The sequence below is a fragment of the Dipodomys merriami genome, unplaced genomic scaffold (assembly GCF_024711535.1).
Source record: "Dipodomys merriami isolate MVZ:Mamm:240054 unplaced genomic scaffold, mDipMer1.0.p SCAF_10, whole genome shotgun sequence".
In the NCBI taxonomy this organism is placed as follows: domain Eukaryota; kingdom Metazoa; phylum Chordata; class Mammalia; order Rodentia; family Heteromyidae; genus Dipodomys; species Dipodomys merriami.
Window position 1 is genome coordinate 9,698,987 of NW_027202271.1, and position 22,332 is coordinate 9,721,318.

General features: G+C 38.8%; 1 protein-coding gene across 3 annotated transcripts in view; it reads left to right on the plus strand.

The window, feature by feature from the left end:
- Positions 1-21,839, plus strand: part of Tmem117 (transmembrane protein 117) — a 376,216-nt gene extending 354,377 nt beyond the window's left edge. For 2 of the 3 annotated variants that reach the window (XM_070039317.1, XM_070039323.1), the window contains exons 7-8: positions 3,072-3,201; positions 19,819-21,839. In XM_070039317.1, coding sequence (XP_069895418.1) covers positions 3,072-3,201; positions 19,819-20,465 — 777 coding nt within the window. In that variant the 3' untranslated portion in view covers positions 20,466-21,839. Of the gene's footprint in view, positions 1-3,071; positions 3,202-11,302; positions 12,275-19,818 lie in introns of those variants that run through there. The other variant, XM_070039328.1, reaches the window with a different exon arrangement.
- Positions 21,840-22,332: the final 493 nt, after the last annotated feature.

Genomic DNA, 22,332 nt, shown 5'->3' on the forward strand with positions numbered 1-22,332 from the left:
TTCCTGTTTCAAACTACCATCCTCAAATTTCAGCCTCCTTGGTAGCTAGGATTACAGGTGTAAGCCACCAGTTCCCAACAGTTCACCCTCTTTTATAAAAATGTCTTACATGGTGCCAGCTACTTCTTTCTTATACATCAGTGCCCCTCCCCCCCGGCAATACTCACAACTCCCTTCCTTATACCATCTTAAAAATAAAAAGCAACTGTGTTGAGAATGAACTATACAACTTGAGGGTGGGGATGGGAGGGAAAAATTGGGAGAGAAGGGAAAAAAGAGGTGACATTGTTCAAAAAGTGATATACTTTTTACCTGAGATAAAACGGTGACCCATATCACCTTTATAATAACAAAAAACAAAAAGCAAAGCAAACCAACAACCAAACTAAAGTCATTTTCCAGATAAAGATGAAGATATTCCCTTCCCTCTAGCTTTCTTCCTCTCTGCATTTCCTTAGTTTATCTTGCTGTCTTCAAGATGAAATGGGAAGTGATTGAGAGACTATATTTTAGTGAATGGGGTTTTGATAACAATCCCCAAGAAATCTCCAGGGATGGCTTTTCAAACTAAAACCAATTTCACACCCAGTAGAAAACTCTACGTTTATGGAAGAGAAACCTAAATGAAAGCCTTCTAAAAAAAAAAGTCTTCCTAAAAAATGAGCTGGTTCTAAATACAGTGGCCCAATTGCTATCAAGGCCTCTTCTCTACCTTACAGCAAGAAATAAAAACAGGCTAGCTTTCTTGATAATACATGTGTTATTTATCCAGAGCAACAACAGATACTCTGGCAGATGTAAGTTTTCCTTTGTAACAAAGTGTCTAATCCCACTGTGAATCTTAGTGCATGTTTATTTACTGCTAAAGTTTGAAAGACCAGGAGAGGTGAGAGTTGAGTAGTAACTTGAGGTTTATACACACCCAGAGTAAGGATAATTCCATTTGTCTTTGTATATCTTTTTCTTATTAGCCGTTGGAGGTGATTCTTGGATCAGGAAACTAAGAGTCAAGGCTTCCCTGGTTAATACAGATATATATTCTCTTTTCCTCAAGGCCAGTTGGAAATATTTATGAGGAGTGCTCAGCAGAGAGAGCAGTGAACTTTATATGCCAAGACCCCCCGAAAGTTTAAACACTGGATTACTAGCACCACCTGTCTCAGAAACCTTAGATTAATTTAAACTGGTTTTTTAAAAAAAATTATCTTTAAGTAGCTGTACAAAGGAACTGCCCTTCTACAAAGTAGTTTATGAATATGACACATCTTGATCAGTGTCATCCCTTTCAACATTCTTACCCATCCCCTCCCAACCCACCCTTTACCTTACTTTTATTATTGCCATTTAACAAAACAGTTTATATAGGCAATGTATCTTGATCTGTGTCATCCCTTCAAAGTCTTTATGGAGTTTCTTCCTGGGTTTGAAATCTCATGTTAACACTACATTCATGCCCTTCTTGCTTTGAATTTGATTAAAAGTACTAACTTAAGATGGTAGCTAGGCTCACGCCTGTAATCTTAGCTACTGCTCAGGAGGCTGAGCTGTAAGAATCTCTATTTGAAGCCAGCCCTGGCAGAAAAGTCCATGAGACTCTTATCTGCAATAAACCACCAAGAAGCCAGAAGTGGAGTTGTGGCTCATGTGGTAGGACATCCTCCTTGAGTGAAAAAGTTAAAGGAGAGTGGCCAGGTAGGTCCTGAGTTCAAGACCCAGTACTGCCCCACACACACACACAAAACTGATGGGACTGGTCATTTAGTGATTAATGGTGAAATTGTTTATAGTAACCTATGTGGATCCATCTCCAGTGTTTTTTCAAATCTAGTATTTTCTTTCTTCACTGCTATTATGTACCTTATTTTGGTGCTTCTATCTGAACACCATGAACAGGCCCACAACTCTCCTCATTGACAGCAGTCATATTTCTTACTGAGAGAAAGGGTCATCCTATCTCACTTGACAATTAAGAAATAGCTAATGGGTGGGCTGGGAAGATGGCTCAATGGTAGAGTGCTTGCCTTGCATGCCTGAGGCCCTGGGTTCAATTCCTCAGCACCACATAAGCAAAAAGAAAAAAGCCGGAAGTGGCGCTGTGGCTCAAGTGTAGAGCGCTAGCCTTGAACTGAAGAGCTGAGGGACAGCGCCCAGACCCAAAGTTCAGGCCCCACGACCGGACCCCCCCAAAAAAATAGCTAATGGCAACTTGAGAAGTTGTTCAGTGCTGGTCTCTCATGTTACTGTGTCAGATTATAATTCATCTTTTTCTTAAAGTTCGTGCTAGGAAGTAGGACCAAATTCTTTAGTGTCTGCACAGTCGGTTTGAGGTGAAGCACTTAGCTAAGTGATTCAGATACTCTTTTCTTTGTCTTCTTATGCAAAAGGGCATTCAGATATTTGAATGTAGCAAGGCAAAAAAAATGGGCCAAATTTATTTCAAATACATTCAATACTGACAACATCCTTTCTGTAAAAATGTAAAGATTTTTTCTGTAGCTCTTGACTGTAATCCTAGCTACTCGGGAGCCTGAGAGTAGAGGATTGAAATTTGAAGCCATCCTGCCCAAACAAATTAGAGAGATTATTATTTATAATTAGCCAGCAAACAGACAGAAGTGAAGGTGTTGCACAAGTTGTAGAGCACCAGCCTTGAGCAAAAAAAACTAAGGGACAGTGCATAGGTGCTGAGTTCAAGTCCTGGTATGAGCATGTGCACACGCACACACACACACACACACACACACACAAAATTAGTTTTCCCAAATGGAAGAAATAAACATGTATGGATGCAAATCACTCCTGTGTTAGTTTCTTACTACCTCATCAATGATATAAAAAAAAAAAAAACGAAGGATCTAAGTGATGACTTAATTTTGATTTTTTTGAATGCATGCCACCCACTATCTATAAAATAACCATCAGAGAAGGAAATCAATGTAACTAACACCTGTCTGCATTTAAATGATTTTAAAATAAGTGCTTATATGAAAATTCATCATTTTTTGGTGTTGGGGCTGCTTAGGAACTAAGCAGATCACAAATAAGCTTCTTGCATTGATTTTCTGTGACAGGACTGGGAATTCCCACACTTTATGGGCGCCGTGGACGTGAACCTCCCTGGTCTGCACACTCCTCACATGCAGTTCAAGATCCCTTTCTTCCAGAAGATCTTCAAGGAAGAGTACCGTATTCACATAACAGGTCTGTTCTAGAACTCTGAATGCCATCTGATAATCTCCTGCCTGGGGTTTTCTGTCAGAATCAAACCCTGCTATTGGAGAAGTATGAGTTTAACTCTATCACTCACATAGCGATGCAAGGTGCATCTTGGTTGACTGGGGACCTGGTGTCACCAGTCTGGGATCTAGGCTTCTAACATCTTTGACAATCACAGGATTTCCACCCAGCAGGAAAATGGGAATAAGTCAAGCCCAGAGACACAGAGGATGAGTGTTTTCCTGTATATGTGAATGCTTGATTTAGCTTATGAAGTCATAAGTAAATATGATGGCTGGTGTGCAAGTGTATACATTTGTATTGACTCAAGTATGGTAGATTAGAGGGAGATCTCAAATAGTGCAATTCCTTGAAAGTCAAAATCAAAGTTCAGCAAAATAAAACACCAGGAAGCAAGTACTTGAAAGGAGTAAGGTGGAGTTTGAGGAGAAAAGGGTAGATGAATGAAAAGGAGAAGAGGAGGAAAATGCAGACAGGAATCCAATGTATATCCTACAAATTAAGAAGAGTAACGGAAGGGGTGTGGCAGGGAGGAAGGGGTGAGAATGTGGAAAGGGGTGACATTGATCAAGATATATTGTATTCATAAACTGATTAACTCCTTTGTATAATTACTTAAGGCAATATTTTTTTTTGCAAATAAGAGAAACCATGGGACCTCTGTTTCTTTGGGTCTGGATTACTTCACTTAATATAATTTTTTCCCAGTCTTTCCATTTCCTAGCAAATGGGGCAATCTCATTCTTTCTGATGGAGGGATAGAATTCCATTGTGTGTTTATATATATACATATATATATATATATATGTATATATATATATAGGTATATATATATATATATAGAGAGAGAGAGAGAGTGCACATTTTCTTGATCCATTCACATACTAAGGGGCATCTGGGTTGGTTCCATATCTTAGCTATGGTGAATAATGCTGTGATAAACACGGTTGTGCTAGGAGCTTTAGTATGACCTTGTTTGTGATTGTTTGAGTGGGATTTCTGGGTCACAGGGTAGCTCTACGTGTAGTCTTTTGAGGAACCTCCATACCGCTTTCCAAAGTGGTTGAACAAGTTTACACTCCCACCAACAATGCAGTAAGGTTCCCTTTTGGCCACATCCCCTCCAGCGTCTATTGTTCTTAGGTTTCTTGATTATAGCCATTCTAACTGAGATAAGGTAGAATCACAATGTTGCCTTGATTTGTATTTCTTTTAAGGCTGAGAAGTTGAGCACTTCTTCGTGTGTCTATTGGTCATTCTTATTTCCTATTCAGAGAAGTCTCTCTTTAAGTCTTTAGCCCACTTATTAATAGGTGGTTGTTTCTTTGAGGATTTGTTGTTGGGGGATTTAATTTTTTGAGTTCTAAGTATATTTTAGATATGAGAGCCTTTTCCAGACAAGCAGAAAGGTCAAAAGCTATGTACATTTGACCATATAAGATGATGCTAAACAAAATGAACCCCAAGATAGGGACACAAAGGGTTTTTTCTTAGTCGCTGTTGTTTTTTATGTACTATGTGATTTTTTTTTTGTTTCTTCTGTATGTTGTTTTCCCATGGTATAACCTTTGTTGTCACTGTATTTGATTCTGGTGCCCTGCATCTTGTATATACATTTTTCTAATTTGGGGAGGGGAAGGGAAATAACAAAATGCTGAAACAAGGATAGAGTTTGGCCCCTTGTAACAATGGCATATACAAGACTATATGTTGACAACAAACTTTACAACTTTACAAAGGGGAGGAATACGGGAGGTGGGGAGGGAAGAGATGGTAGGGGAAAAACAAAGGAGGGGATAACAATGCTTGATAGGAAATGTACTCATTACCTTATTCATGTAACTGTAACCCTTCTGACCAGTATCTTTACAATACTTTTTAAGACAATAATTTTAATTTAAAAAAGAATGAAGAAGCCAAGCCCCAGTGGCTCAGGCTTGTAATCTTACCTACTCATGAGGCTGAGATCTGAGGATTATAATTGGAAGCTAGCTTGAGCAGACAAATCAGAAACAGTCATCTCCAATAAACCAGAAAAAAAAAAGGCCAGAAGTGGAAGTGTGGCTGACATGGTAGAGAGTCAACCTTGAATGTAAAAGTCAAGTGAGATTGCTAAGCTCTGAATTCAATACTGTTACCAGCACATGCACAAAATAAAAGAGAATGGAGAAGAGATTAGAAATGAGTAGCAAGGATACTCTGTTTCTTTTCTTTTTTTAGATAAACAGATTGAGTTTATTTGAAAGATAGTAGCAAGACTATCCATCTGGAGAGGGTTCCAAAGAGTAGTCCAGTAGAGTCCTCTCAGAGGGTGGCTATGATAATATAGGGCTCCCTCATTTCTCTTCTGCTAGGCTCTGCAGTGATAGATTGATGGCTTGTCCATGCCCCACCTCTCTGGCTCTTTTTATTGGTTGAGTGGGCACCCAGGGCATTATGGGAAGAAGCATTTGAGCAGGAGCCTGGAGCACTAGGGGAACAAGAAGTATCATCTTAGGCCACATGTTACCTATCCCATGTGAAGGACACCACTTTTTATCTCTGTCTATCTCACATCTTCACTTTCTGGCTTATCTGTGTCTTAACCACCTTGGCTGGACAAGAAACATGTCCAGGGTACTCATCTTCTGTTGGCAGCGTTGTAGATTACTCTACTTGGAGTGGATTTGTAGTAATTCCTGCTATATTCCATGGAGCACTCATCTTTAATCTTGCTTGTTGGGGCTTCTTTTCCATACCATGTGTATATATTTTCACCACTAATATACTGTCGGCTTTATTCACTTGCTGCTGATATAAAAACAATGGTTATTTTCATGCTATAGCCAGTCCACATGACATAGGCAGTTACAGCAGTTACCATTTGACTTCATAAAACCCACTTCTTTCTCTCATCCAAGGTGTATCTCTAGTGATTATTTGTAGATCTCCAGATTATTTTATTTTCAGGTACTTGCTGCTTTCAAAGTGACTAATGTATGATTTATTATAATATTCTTTCATGGCACCCCAGTCACTCTCAGCTAAAAAAGAAATGATTACACTGCTTGTAGTTATGTCTTAGGTCTTTTCCTCCCTCCTTTCTAACCAGGAACAGACAGCTGGGTGATCACGGATAAAGGGTGGCATTCATTTCCAAGCTATTTGCTGTTCTGCTGTAAGGAATAAGTGTGTGTGTGTGTGTGTGTGTGTGTGTGTGTGTGTGTGTGTGTGTGTGTGTGTGTGTGTGTGAAGGACAATGGTTTCAGATTCCACACCTGCTATAATAAAAACTGCCAGAGAAATCTGTGCTTACACTACCGTCTGTGCAGCCTTATAAAAATAGCCTCAGCACAGAAAATATTAACATCTCAGTACTGAAACACACACACACACACACACACACACACACACACACACACACACACACACACACACACACCACTTTGCTTCCCAGCTAGGAATGCTGATTTTCTATCTTCTTTTTCTTTCTTTCTTTCTCTCTCTTTCTTTCTTTCTCTTTCTTTCATTCTTTCCTTCTTTCCTCCTTCCTTCCTTCCTTTCTTCCTTTCTCTTTTTTTCTGAGCATGAGACAACCTTTCTAAATGAGAGAATGAGCTCATGAATAGGGAAGATGTGGCAGCATCAAGTTTTCTCTCCCTTTTCCAAATGAATGAGGCCCATCTATTAAATTCACTGGGTAAATCAATTCATTTGAGTTCAGGTCACATCGTGTGGTTTCCGAGCCCCCACTTAGTCTCCACAGCATGCGACCCCCTCGGCCTTCCAAAGCAGCAGCCACACACTCACGCTATTATCACGTCCCTTTGGGTGGGCCTTGCCCGGGCCATCTGTTCCTGCTACCAGTGATTGTCCCCAATCACCCCTGCACTAATATTGTCTCTGACTACCAGAATGCATGTCAGAAATGCGCTGTATAAGTGCAGAATGTTGAGGGAAAGGATCAAAAAGAAAGAAAGCAAAAAAGATTGGAGGGCATCTTGATGAAAGAAATGTGGAGCCATCAGATATAGCCAATGTAGGGCTGTTTCCCATGGCTTGGTTATAAACACTATTATTTATAGAAGGGACAGAACCCAGTTTGCAATGTCAAATGTTTTCCCAATTTGTAATGCTTTATTTAAGAAAAAAACAAGGATGCATAAACATCACATCTGAAATGATAGACAGGGCCTTGGAAGGAGACCATGCATTCAGGACTCTCAGAATTGGCATTATTATTAGAACTGGGGTAAAACAAATGTTACTTTCCACTCAGATAAAAGTAAATATATGGCTGAAAACTCTGATTCCATCAAGTATTATTTTCTAGAAACTGAAAAAAGAAGGCCAACCGCCAGTGGCTCATACCTACAATCCTAGCTACTTAGGGGGCTAAAATCTGAGGATTGTGATTCAAGGCCAGAACTGGAAGAAAAGTCCCTGAGATTTTCATCTCCGACTAACCAGCCAAAAGCCAGCAGTGGAGGTGTGGCTCAGATGGTAGAGTGCCAGCTTTGAGCAAAGAAGAAAAAAAAATCAAGAACACAAAGCCTTGATTTCAAGTCCCTGTACCAGCACACACATGCACACAAGAAAGATTAGATAAGGTGTTTTTTATATGTAGTCTGCACATAAAGTTTTCCAGAAGGTAGTAATATAGTGTAATTAATATGGTAATAATATTTTTAAATGATACTGATTGCCAAGTTATTAGAAGAACTTGATAAAAAATGGATTGTTGGGCCCCATCTAATGGTTCTTTTTATTATTATTATTGTGAAAATACCATACAGAGGGGTTACAATTACAATTACATGGGCAAGGTAATGAGTACATTTCTTATCCATCCCTTCCCATCTCCCCCTCTCACCGCCCCCGCCCCCCCCCCCCCCGGTGCCAAAGTTGTAAAGTTTATTTTCGACATAACATCTTGTACATTTAATTGGTGCAATGGGTCCACTTGTATCCCTATTTAAACAATTTGTTTCTTTCCTTCCCCTCCACAAATTATACCAACATCAAATACAGTGAAAACAGAGGTTATACTGTGAGGGAGGAACTACAAAGCAACAAAGAAATATCTTATAAATATGTTAGAAACAATAGCAAGAAAGAAAAACATTTGAGTCCTTAACTTGGGGTTCATTTCGCTTAACATGAACTTATCTGACCATTTCTGCTTGTCTCAGACATATGCTAGTTATTGTAAATAAGGGAAACCATGGGACCTATGTTTCTTTGGGCCTGGCTTACTTCACTTAATATAATTTTTTCCAAGTCTTTCCAATTCCTAACAAACGGGGCAATGTCATTCTTTCTGATGGAGGCATAGAATTCCATTGTGTATATACACCACATTTTCTTGATCCATTCATCTACTGAGGGGCATCTGGGTTGGTTCCATATCTTAGCTATGGTAAATAATGCTGCAATAAACATAGTTGTGCTGGTAGCTTTAGTATGGTCTTGTTTGTGATCATTTGGGTAAATGCCCAAAAGTGGGATTTCTGGGACCTAGACAAAATTTTGAAAATGCTGTACTTTGTGATATATAGTTATTATTTTCCATAGTGAATAGCCTGCAAATCTCCAAAGTAATCCTAAGTACCAATGGGTTGACCAGTTCCTCCGTAGTCTGTAGCTCAAGCAGGAGACTTCAGGTGCTTTGCTTTCTTTCAGAAACAAATCTGATCTTACCACTGGAGTAGTAAGATTAAAGGTAAAATCCTTCTATATCCATTCATGGATCTCAAAGGAGTGTGTGTGTGTGTGTGTGTGTGTGTGTGTGTGTGTCAAAAAAATGAAAAAACAAAACAAATTCACCATTCTGACTCTATTTCCTGGGGTATATGGCTCTGTACCTGGGACCAATCTCCTCTCAACCTTCTCTCAATCTTCCCACATGTGATGCCTGGACAAGTAGCTAGGGGACCACTCTCAGAGACACATAATTGATGGCAGTTTCTGTGGGTCGAATTTCTCCCATCTCCCTTATATGTAAAGATCTCCTGAAGCTCAACAAGAACTATAACAACAGGAAAATAAAACCTGATACAAAGAGCTTAAAGGAGCTGGAAATCAATGGCACAAGTAGCTAGCTACTCAGGAGACTGAGATCTGAGAATCAAGGTTCAAAGCCAACCTGGGCAAAAAAAATCCCTGAAATTCTTATCTCCAATGAATCACCAAAAAGCCCAAAGTGAAGCTGTGGCTCAAGTGGTAGAGCATTATCCTAAAGAAAAAAAAAAAAAAAGATAAGGTACCAGTGTGTATGTAGAGTCCTTCCAGGAGCCAGAAAGTTCAGGGTAGAAAGGGTCTCAAAGTAAGTTCAATTAGGGGAAAATGGCTCATCTGGATGACCACAGAGAAAGCTGGAGCTAAGGATGATAAAGGCCCCTTCAGACCCCAAGATGCCTTCCTCTGTTAATTTATCTGCCTGTTTTAAAAGCCAGACATAGACACCTAAAGGTCTCCCAGGTTCAAAAGTAGCTCCACCCTGGCCCTGGCTACCATATTACTTTGCACTTGAGAATTGATGGAGAATTAAGCCATGGAGACTCAAGGTTTGATGTGGGAGCTCTTGCTCTGTCTTCACTGGAGCTGTAGTTCTCATCAAAGCCTTTAAGTCTGGTAGGCTAAGTGTCCTATCTGTTCATCAGGGACAGTGATGGTGCTCATCCCATAGGATTGTGGTGCTCATTCAATTAATAGGTATGTGTGAGAACTTAAAACCATCCTCTGCCTAGATGTAGTAAACAGTCCTTAAGCTTTCACTACTTCCTGCCTTTCTTTTTTGCTTTGTTGGTCATGGAGCTTGAACTCTAGGCCTGGGTGCTGTCCCTCAGCTCTTCAGCTCAAGGCTAGAGCTCTACCACTGGAGCCACAGTGCCACTTCCAGTTTCTGGTGGTCTATTGGAAGTAAGAGTCTCATAGGCTTTTCTGCCCTGGCTGGCTTTGAACCTCTATCCTCAGCCTCTTGAGTAGCTAGGCTACTTTTTTTTTTTTTTTTACTTAAAGCTTTTCCTTTCATTTGCCCAGTTTCTATTTCCTATTTAATTCCAAACCACTGAGTCAACTGCAAGAGTTCTCTTTTCTTTCTTCTGAGTTCTAGGCAATCCCCCACTGCCTGAAGAGCTCAGGAAGAATAATGCCATGAATGGAAAATGTTGTCTCTCAATGAAATACTCCAGAGAGAGAGAGAGAGTGAGAAAGAGAGGTTGGGAGACACTGATGAGTTCTCACTGACTTAAATGCATTTAAGATTGGAGTATTTTTTAATCCTGATTCCAAGCTAGCTTTATTTATGCATGTCAGGAATAACCTGAATTGTTGCATCTGTTTAGCTCATCTGGGCCCCTTGACAGATGGCTTACTGCAGCATGTATGAGCTTTCATTTTATAAGCTGGGCTACAGCTTATAAAAATAAATCATCTTTATCCAAGGGTGTGTTAAAATAGATTTTTTTTCTTGAAATTTTGACCCCAGTAACAAAAGGAGATCGTGGCTTATGATTAAGTCACCTTGGTAACTTTTAGTCTTAAGTTGGTTATTTATTTTTTTTCTTTTAAATAAATACTAGAAGCAACTGTCAAATTATCTCCCTTGACCTTTACCCCTCCCCCTTTTTTCAGCCTATAAGGTGAATGTATACATGGAGTAAAAAAAAAAAATGTGATTCACTAAGTCTCTGGAGGGAAAGTGAAGAATAGCCTCTCAATTCAGGCACGGAAACTCCTCTGAGTCCTATTAGCGCCAATCCCAGTGGAAGCTCTGCCATCTGTCATCCTTGCCAGACAAAGGAAGTGTCCCATTGGTGGCCATCATCTGAGTAAATTAGGAAGGGTTGGGGGAAAGGCCAGAAGGAAGGCCAGTATGGCCGGGAGAAGAGAATTCACGCTGTTGGCACAATGATACCCAGGGGAAACCCTTTGGGAAAAAAAAATGGAAAATACGGAATAAACAATCTCCCCAGCATCCCTGTCTCTTTCAGTTTCCCAAGCAAGGAGAGGGCACAGGTGCTTCAAGATAGTCAGAAGAATGCAAAAAATAATGAGTAAAAACCTTTTGTTTCTATTTCTTTAGGTGTGCGATTTCTCCCCAAATGGCTTTCCAGTGATTGTTTTCTAAAGGAGATTTCCTGTGTCAATCAGATAACAGAAAGGGCGGGACCATGCCCTTCTGCCCAGCAGGAGATTGCTGCCTGACCACATTACCAAGAGACTTGTTATAGAGAAACACAAAGCCACTTTTTGCACAATGACAATTCCTGAAGATCAGAGATTCATCCCAAGTGCACAAAGACCCTTGCTAGTCTCTCAGTTGAGAATTCTTCCAGATCCCTCCTGAAACAATTTCCATTTTTCTTTTTGTGCAGGTCTGATAGTTAACTAAATTTACTTCCATATACAGCAGCCATTTCTTCTATTCATTCACAGCTCATCTTCTTCAGGGCCCTGGTTGCTTGGCCCCAGAGCCTATCAATCTGTGCCATGCCTGAGCTTAAACATGTATGAGCATTTTGGTCATCAAACTCACCAGCCTTTCAAGAACTGTCCTCAGTGCTTAAGGAAGGACCTAGAATATATAATGAATCACCATGTTCAAGATATAGCCATTTTCCTTTTTTAATTTTACAGACTCTATCCAATTTTAGCAGTAGTCTCGGATTCCTTCTGTAACTGAGACACAGCCGTTTGATTTACAGCACTAAAAGCTCATTCTTGGTATTATTTTTCTGAGCAGAATAATTGTCTTAGAATAGACATTTTGATTCAGAACCTAAGCTAGGATCCAGAGAAAGTTCTAGAAGTGAATAAGACTAGATCCTAGATGGTCCTCTAATTCCATACAACGGAACTGGCTCTTCTTTGGGATTTGCCAGGCACGCTCTGTCCTTGTCATGCTGGATTACATCCTAGATGGTCTCCCATCTTGAAGTAGCAATGACAAAGAGAGACACTTTAAATGCATATATATATATATGCCAATTTGTTTTTAATATTTAAGAAATTATTAAATCACATAATTATCATTCATTTATAAATTAGTAAATAAATATCTCTCAGTTACTCAGTGGTCTCATGACTCAAGCATCTAATGTGGCTTCTACATATCCCTAACTTATCTAAGGAGAGATTTTTCTTAGGGTTTTAGGCCAAGTGTTTAATTTTATTCTTCGTAATTATCATTAAGCAATTATAAAAGGGGATTCAGTTCACCCTGTCAGTGTCTGAGTACAGTGGATCTTGATCATTGTCAGCTCTTCCTTCATTCTCCCTCCTCTCTCCCACCTCTATCCTCCCTCACCTCCCATCATCATATTCAGTGTACGTATGTAAAACTGGAACCAAGTCAACAAAGGAAAGATTTCATGAGTTGCTCACTTACCAAGTTCCAGTTCATTAGTCTACCTAAAAAATTAAAAAAATAAGGCTTTGAATTTAACCGAGAAGAATGGTGAAATAAGATTCATTTCTTTTCTTTGTCCCAAATTCATCTTCTTCAAGGCCACTGTTTTCTTCTATCCCATGATAGATGCTCAATGTCTGTGTGGAACATGACCCGTTCACCTGCACTAGATGCCCACAGCACAGCTCAATCACCATGTTCACTTGCACCTTCACGGAGTAAAGAATTAAACAAATTATAGTTTCATACTGGGATCACAAAATATTCATTATGTGGTGGAACTCGCAACATTTGATGTTTTCTTTCTTTAGTTGAAAAAATAACACTTTCCCACAAATTGTTGTCATTTGCTGTGTTCAATGAGGGTGATATTTAATGAAGAACTCTTTGAAATTAGCTATACCAGGATTCTATAAACTCCCGCGAAGTAAAAAGATAAAATTTCCATTAGAATATCATTTTTTTTTGACAATCAGGAAGATTCATTAAGAGTATGAAATGCAAGAAAGCGGTAATCCTAGCCACACCATGCAGTGATTTCTCATTAGAGGAAACAGTGAAATATTTCAACAAGGAGATAAATAGAAAGACATATAGACCCTTACCCTCCCCCTCCTGGCTGATTTACATTATGCAATGTAGTTGAACAACAGGGGAGTTGCAAAGTCTCTCATATGATTAATCCTGAAATACCAAGCCTCTTGCTTCTATGGATCATTCATTCACAACAACCCACTTGGGAAAATGACTACAGAACACATTCTGTTTTTTCCTCTGTGTGTGTGTGTGTGTGTGTGTGTGTGTGTGTGTGTGTGTGTGTGTGTGTGTGTGTGTGTGTGTGTATGTGTTTGCGTATGTGTATGTGTATGTGTTTGTAGGATCCGTATGTGTATGTGTGTTTGTAGGATCCTTTTCTTTTTTTTTTATTGTGAAAATACCATACAGAGGAGTTACAATTACATGGGCAAGGTAATGAGTTCATTTCTTATCAAGCATTGTTGCCTTCTCCTTTCTTTCCCCTTCCTATCCCTTCCCATCTACCCCCACCCCCACCTTGCCTTCCCACCAAAGTTGTAAAGTTTGTTTTTCGACATGCCCCTCAGTAGATGAATGGATCAAGAAAATGTGGTATATATACACAATGGAATTCTATGCCTCCATCAGGAAGAATGACGTTGCCCCATTTGTTAGGAAATGGAAAGACTTGGAAAAAATTCTATTAAGTGAAGTAAGCCAGGCCCAAGGAAACATAGGTCCCATGGTTTCCCTTATTTGCAACAACTAGTATATGTCTGAGACAAACAGAAATGGTCAGATAAGTTGACGTTAAGTGAAATGGACTCAAATGTTTTTTCTTTCATGTGATTGTTTCTAGCATATTTATAAGATATTTCTTTGTTGCTTTGTATGTCCCTCCCCCACAGTATAACCCCTGCTTTCACTGTATTTGATGTTGGTATAATTTGTGGAGGGGAAGGGAAAAAACAAGTTGTTTAAATAGGGATACAGGTGGACCCATTGCAACAATGAGATGTGGGATCCTTTTCATGTGGGTCATTTCAGAGACTCCAATGTATTTGTTTTGTGGTAAATAGTATTTCTCAAAATATATAATCTCCATCTGAACACAGTGGATGCTATTTGTTCTAATAGGTAGATTTTCTAGCCCATCATAAAACATTAAGGTTAGTGGATGTTTATTTCCCAGACTCATCAAAGCGACTTTTGGGAACTAGGAAGAAATTTTGAGGTTCAGCTCTCTCATGTTACAGACAAGAACACAGGGAGGCCTGTGTTTGGCTTTGGGGTTTTGCCACACCTCACAAGACAAAAGAATGTTTTCTTTGGGTTTTTACATTTTTATTTTTTTTATTATATTTAACTAGTTGTTCAAAGGGGTTTCAAGAGCCCAGATACTGGTATCTCACCCCTGTCATCCTAGCTACTCAGGAGGCTGAGATCAGAGGATTATGGTTCAAAGCCAGTCTGGGCAGGAAAGCCTGTGACACAAGCCAGAAGTGGAGCTATGGCTCAAGTGGTAGAGCACTAGCCTTGAGCAAAAAAGTTTAGGGACAGTGCCCAGGCTCTGGAAAAACAAAAAAGAACAAAAGAATTACAGAGGTAACAAAATACTTTGTCAATAGAAGAGAAAGATGCATGTACAATTGGATAAATAGGCCAGGGGCCATATCATGTGGCTAGAAACTAACAACAACAACAACAACAAAAAGGAAGGGCTACATTTTCTATTATCATACCAACCTCAGGTTTTGGCTGACAATTGGAGAAAGACACTGTTACCTCCACATGAACGTGAGAGTTGGTGTCAATTGGGAGTCAGAACAGGACACTAGTGGCTCACTGTAATCCCACCTTGTCAGGAGGCTGAGAATTGAGGACCTTAGTTTGATGCCAGCCCATACAGCAAAGTCCATGAAACAAAAAGCCAGAAGTGAAGCCAGGCACCTGTGGCTCACCCCTGTAATCCTAGAAGTACTAGGCTCAGGACCAGCACTCATGCAAACAGATTATAAAAGTATCAGATGCTAAGGATTTTTACATGCTCATTATGCTAACTCACAAAGCATATTTGCATATCGATACACACTAGATTTTCTTGGGGATCTAGTTCCATGTATTTTACCTGCTCAGTAATCCATGGTAGTTTATCTAAACTGAAATTTCTCCATCACTAATATAATAGACATAGTTTTGCTATCACCCTTATGTACTTCCTCCATTCTAGCACCAAGATCTTGCATTACCGAAACTGACAATAGGGGAAAGAAATTGGAGAAATAATATCAGCTTATGCTTTTGACAAACGTAATATATTTCAGAGAACTTTCAAATATAACCTCTCATTTTATCACACACACACACACACACACACACACACACACACTAGTTGCACTAGTTTTAGTCTTCATGGCACAGAATAAAAATTGAATTCTATCAACAGCTAATAATTAAAAGGATTTAGGGGAATGGAATCAGAATCCTCCTATTGTAAGCTCATTTCCCTCCACGTGCCAATGTAATAATTTTGGTCAAGAGAGACTAAATAGGCTGCCCTAATATCATAGCCTTTAAATATAGTTAGGATGAGACTTCCTTCTGCTGATTTCTAGCCTGTAGCTTTTGTTCCATTGTACTTATTCCTTCTCACAAATAGGCAAAGTGGTATTGGAGTCAGGGGATGATGTTCATTTGCTGATGTTAGGCAACTCCTTTTTCTTGGACTTACTGCCTCATATAAATATTCTGACTTCAGGCTTCATGAAAATATAGCAGAGAGCAATCTTTGATGTGAACATCTCTTGGTCAGACTGACCCAATACAGTTCAACCTGTAGAAAAATAATTTGGAAGTATAGAAAAAAAAATCTTCCCTTGATCTCAATGTTCTTTCTTTGTTTGGTGTCCATTTGCTTCACTTTCATTGTGTGGGGTTTATTCCATTACCCTTAACACACACCTGGCATCTTCTCTCTATTAGAAAATCATCCTTCACCAAGCCAGCTCTACAAACATCATTCTTTCTCCTCTCTGATTGTCCTGTTCTGGGATATCTTGTCAATCCTACAGAGAGTCCTTCCTGAGAACTTCCTTGTTATTTATTTTATTTTACTCTATGGTATTGTGTAATTACTATTATTATCATCTTTAAGTAATTGTACAAAGAGGATTCTATTCAACCACGCATCTTGATCGATGTATGATTTTATTTCTTAAAAGAATTTACACATTTCTCCAAGGGAGAGTCCAAAAAGAACACAACCAGCATCAATTCTTCACACCTATAATCCTAGCTATTCAGGAGACTTAGACCTGAGGATTGTGGCTTGAAGCTAGTTTGGGTAGAAAAGTCCATGAGACTATTCCATTAACCAGGGAAAGAGCCACAAGTGGAGCTATAACTCAAGTTGATGGAGTGCCAGTCTTGAGAGAAAAGGCTAAAGGGACAGGGATCAAACCTTGAGTTCAAGTCCCAGGACCAGAAACAGAAAGAAAGAAAGAAAAAGAAAGAAAGAAAGAAAGAAAGAAAAAGAAAGAAAGAAAGAAAGAAAGAAAGAAAGAAAGAAAGAAAGAAAGAAAGAAAGAAAGAAAGAAAGAAAGAAAGAAAGAAAGGGAAGAAAGAAAGGGAAGGAAGGAAGGGAAGGAAGGAAGGAAGGAAGGAAGGAAGGAAGGAAGGAAGGAAGGAAGGAAGTTAACAGTCATACAAATTCAATTCAAGGCACCTCTATTATCTGGTGTTTGTAACCATGTCTTCGTTTTACAATAAGAGAGTAACTATGACTCTGCTACAGCAGGGAAGTCCATTACTATCTCTGTCCAGCTTCCCATCTCTAACACATTGGTCAGTTCCTTCTGCAATGCACAAGTGAAAGTCTTCTCCATTGACCAATGTGTCCTGCGCAGTTAATGTTCACAATAAATTATTTAGTAACATCCATCACTTTTGTATTTCATTTTTGGTTTTGCACATATTTGTGGGCTTCTACAATCTAGAAAATCATTTGGAACACTGGGGATGCAGTTTGCGGACACGGCAAAACATTGATACTGTTGAAAGCAATGTTCTCTCCATAGATTCATAAGAATAAGTCATAAAACAAAATAAGAAAAGTCAAGCTGGAGAAATTTAACTACCTAGTGTGAGAATCACTACTTCATTTATGTAAAATTTCTTGGTGAGGGAAAGTTGCATCTTCTCAGGCACATGAAGAAATCACCACTGTTTAGAGTAGGTTTCATTAGAATATAATCAATCCGCATTAACCATTACTGATTCCTTATTTTCTATGCACCATCTTAGTATCTAATAATCTTGCAAAATGCTAACATTTAGTAAATACTATTATTTTCAGCCTGTAAAGAAAATTGACTGGGAATTTAAACAACTGATGAAAATCACAGGGCATGTACATTTTTGAGTCATGGTTTTCTTTCTTTCTTTTTTGTTTTTTGGTTGTTGTTCTGGTACTTGGGTTAGAACTTAGAGCCTTGTATTCTCCCAAGGCTTTTTCACTCATGGTTGATGCTCTACCAGTTGTACCATGTTTCTAATTCTGGCTTTTTTGATGGCTAATTAGAGATCAGTGTCTCATGGCCTTTCCTACTTAGGTTGGCTTCAGACTTCGATCCTCGAATCTCAGCCTTCTGAGATTTACTATGTGGCATGAACCATGTATTAAAGGATGATTTAATACCTTTCAACTTCACACGTAATAGGAGCATAGAAGTAGTTTACAGTGATAACGAAATACTTTTCCAAGCTATATCTAAATAATAAATAAATATCTAAATATAAAATATCTAAATAAATATCTAAAACAAGCTCATGTCCCTTGGAATATTTCTTTTTTTCATTAGCAGATGTAAAGGTATCACTCAATAATAAATCATTAACTAAATGGCATTTATATATAAGATTTTAGGAAGTGGCACTGTGGCTCAAGTGGTAGACCACTAGCTTTAAGCTGAAGCCAGGCCCAAAGAAACATAGGTCCCATGATATCTCTTTTTTTCTATGATATCTCTTATTTGCAATAACTAGTATATGTCTGGGACAAGTAGAAAAGGTCAAAAGCTATGTACATATGACCAGATAAGATGAAGTTAAGCAAAATGAATCCCAAGATAGGGACACAAGTGGTTTTTTCTTTCTTGCTATTGTTTCTAAGGTATTTATAAGGTACATGAGATTTTTTTTCATTGCTTTGTATGTTCCTCCCCCAGGGTATAACCCCTGTTCTCACTGTATTTGATGTTGCTCCAATTTGTGGAGGGGAAGGGAAAAAACAAAATGTTTAAATAGGGATACAGGTTGACCCATTGTAACAATGAGATGTACAAGACACTATGTTGAAAAATGAACTTTACAATTTAGGCGGGGGTTGGGGGGGTGGGGTGTGTGTGGGAGGGGAAGGGTGGGAGGATGGGGGAGGATGTAGTTGTGGAGGTGGGAGGGAAGGGATGGTAGAGGAAAAACAAAGGAGGAGGCCACAATGCTTGATAGGAAATGTACTCATTACCTTGCTCATGTAACTGTAACCCCTTTGTATAGCATTTTCACAATTAAAAAGCTTATTAAAAAAATAAAAATGAAATAAAAGAAAAAAGATTTTAAACACTACAAGAAAATCATAATTGTTACAATTTCTTCAAATAATGTCTTTTAAAGCTGTTCACTTGCACCAGGCTCTAGTGGCTTACTCCTGTACTCCTAGCTATGATCCAAGGGTTGTGGTTTGAAGCCAGCCCAGGCAGGAAAAGTCCAGGAGACTCGTACCTCCAATAAACAACCCTCCCCCCACACACACACACATCTAAAAAAAAAGACTGGAAATGTAGCTCTAACTCAAGTGGTAGAGTGCTAGCCGTGAACAAAAGAAGTTGAGGGACAGCACCAGGCTCTGAGTTTAAGCCCCAGGACCAGCACACACACACACACACACACACACACACACACAAGCCCCAGGACCAGCACACACACACACACACACACACACACACACACACACACACACACACACACACACACAGCAAAAACAAAAAGGCTGTTCGCTAGCTTTGATTATAGTTGTGTAACCGCATTGTGTTTGATGAGAATTTGGTGCAATTAATTTCTCGTATCTTGAATGCTCAGGGATTATTGATCTGAATCACACACCAACTAATGGTTTAATCAGCAGGTCACCTACAAACATCAATGGGAATTCAATGGATATACTACTGTGCTTTGCATTGTGAAATGATTTATTTCTTCCCCGGGCCTAATTATAAAACTGTAAGAGCTACTCAATCATATATTGGACTTCCCTTAGGATTTTATTAGAATCTTGTTTTCCAACATTAATTGAAATTTTCTAGGGAAAAACCTACAAGGAATCAAATTTGAGGATATCTGTGGTACAAATAAAACAGGCGTAATCTTGTTACTGTGAATATCATACATTACTGACATCTACAGTTACCTTTTCATATGCCTAAAATATATTGCACGTTTCCTTTGTTAATTCACTTTAGAGCAGTGTAGCACTTTCATAAAAAATTAATTGCTAACAGATATTAAACATTCACCATTTATACTACTACTATACAATTATCTAAATTTTGTTGAAGAAAGCCCTGTTACAATTTCCTGTGCCCTTGATTAATCCCTATTTCTTTTTTCTTTCAATGCAGGTAAATGGTTTAACTATGGAATTATCTTCCTCGTCTTGATTTTGGATCTTAATATGTGGAAAAATCAGATATTTTATAAACCTCATGAATACGGGCAGTATATTGGCCCAGGGCAGAAGATATACACAGTGAAAGACCCAGAAAGTTTAAAGGATTTAAACCGAACAAAGCTGTCTTGGGAATGGAGGTCTAATCACACCAACCCTCAGACAAACAAGACCTACGTGGAAGGAGACATGTTTTTACACAGCAGGTTCATTGGGGCTAGCCTGGATGTGAAATGTCTGGCTTTTGTCCCAAGTTTGATCGCTTTTGTGTGGTTTGGCTTTTTCATCTGGTTCTTTGGACGGTTCCTGAAGAATGAGCAAGGCATGGAAAATCAAGACAAAACTTACACTCGCATGAAAAGGAAATCCCCTTCAGAACATAGCAAGGATATGGGGATCACTCGAGAGAACACAGAGGCTTCTGTGGAAGAACCATTGCATGACCCTCCACTGGTTTCCATCGGGTCCGACTTCAATGAGATCATCTACAAATCTTCCCACCTGACTTCGGAGAACTTGAGCTGCCACTTGAATGAATCTACCAGTGTGACAGAAACTGATCTAGACCCAACCACTTCTAAAAGTACCCCTACGAACTAGATTCACTCACATGGAGATAGCACATTAAAAAAAAAAAAAAAAAGCAACATTAAGTGTAACTAAAACAAAAAGTTAGTCTTTCTTTTTTGTAAATGTCGGGTTTACGTAGTGCTAGGTAAGGAAATATAAACAATGCCACAACGGTGCTCAACATGCTTTTTTCTAGGACTCATTGTTTTGTATTTGTCTTATAATCCACGTGCCTACTCTACACATAACGGTCCTCTAGAGATTGCTTTTCACAATTGCACAAGCTCCTTACTGACTTTCCAGCATAGTAGATCAGCCAATTAATTATCCCATGTATCTGATATTCAACCTTAGAGGTGCCTTGAGACATTAAAACTGTTTTTAACTGTACCAGAAAAGAAGTGTGGAACAGTTCTCTAATGTTATTTTATGTGTTTTTCTTAAGTACAATTATTTTGATTTACACTTGATGCTTGAGCAAGAAACAGAGACAGCTAAACTGGGGTTTCAGGAGGATCTTGGTTTTCTATTCAACTTCAGATTTGTTAGTTTTAACACTAGATTTCAGGGAAGTATAGTGGTGACCTTTTTTTAAATTTTGTTTTTATATGTATGTGGTTGCCAGTCTTGGGGCTTGAACTCAGAACCTGGATGCTGTCCATTGGCGTTTTTTTTACTCGAGGCTGGCACTCTCTCTCGAGCCACAGCTCCACTTCTGGCTCCTTGGTGGTTAATTGGAGATAAAATTTCACAGACTTTTCTGCCTGGGCTAGCTCTGAACTTTGGTTCTCATATCTCAGTCTCCTGAGTAGCTAGTACTATAGGTGTGATCCACCAGCCCCAGACTCAGTGACAGATGACTTTTTAAATTGACTGGCTTATTGCCAAACACAAATACAGATGTGAAATTCAGGAAGAGGAGAATTGTAATCTAACACGGGTCACTGCTTATGAAATGTGACTTTCTCCAACCAGTAATTGCAATTAGGTGATAATGCCTAATTATGTTTTCCTAATTAAAGATAAATTGCTACTTGATTAAAAAATCCTGCCCTTTACCTTTGGGAACAAAGGTTAAGAGGCACAGTTGGGTGAACTCTCAAATTTATTGGCATTTATACAAAGCCCCAGACAACTAAGGAACTGAATTTGTAATCATGTGAAGATTGCATTGCCTACCATCTACAATATTTGTGCATTTTTCTGGAAATATGGTTCTGGACAGTGAATATGGAGAAAAAAACATATGCCATCCATGAGCAAGATAATTCTTCTAAAATAAAAAACATGTAGCAGGACCTTATGTGCTGGAAAAAGCTGTACAAGAGTCTCCTTTGTGTGTGCATCTTACATTTTTTGTTTTTTTTATTTTTTAAAGAATCATCGCATATTAATAAATAAGAATTCTACATTAGTAATTATGTGATGTAGTTTTTTTGTATGTGTGGGTGTGCATAAGGGACAAAGTGGTACCTTAACTAGAGCTGATTTAAACAGGTTTTCAAAAGCTTGATTCAAGAAATGGAGCACTCTTAACTTGCTGTTAATTTGCTTCCCTAAGTTATGGTTCCGTCTATCTTGAGTTGCTGAAGGGAGGATCTTTCTTAAGGAAAAATTACTTTCCTGTCACATTCTGACATTGTAACATTTTGTCTTTATGATTTTTTAAAATCCCTCCTGTTTTGATCTATCTGCTTTTAAGCTTGGAAATGTGCTGAATTTAGCATACATAATAGAACCATGCATTTATCTGTCACTTGAGAGCAGGCTTTAATAAACATCTTTCCACAATTGTTTACTAAGCAGTTGGAACCATGCCCCTGCTGTTGCTTTTACCTTTAATAGCCATGCACAATGTACTTAGAATCATAAACATGTTTGGAACTGACAATGCAGA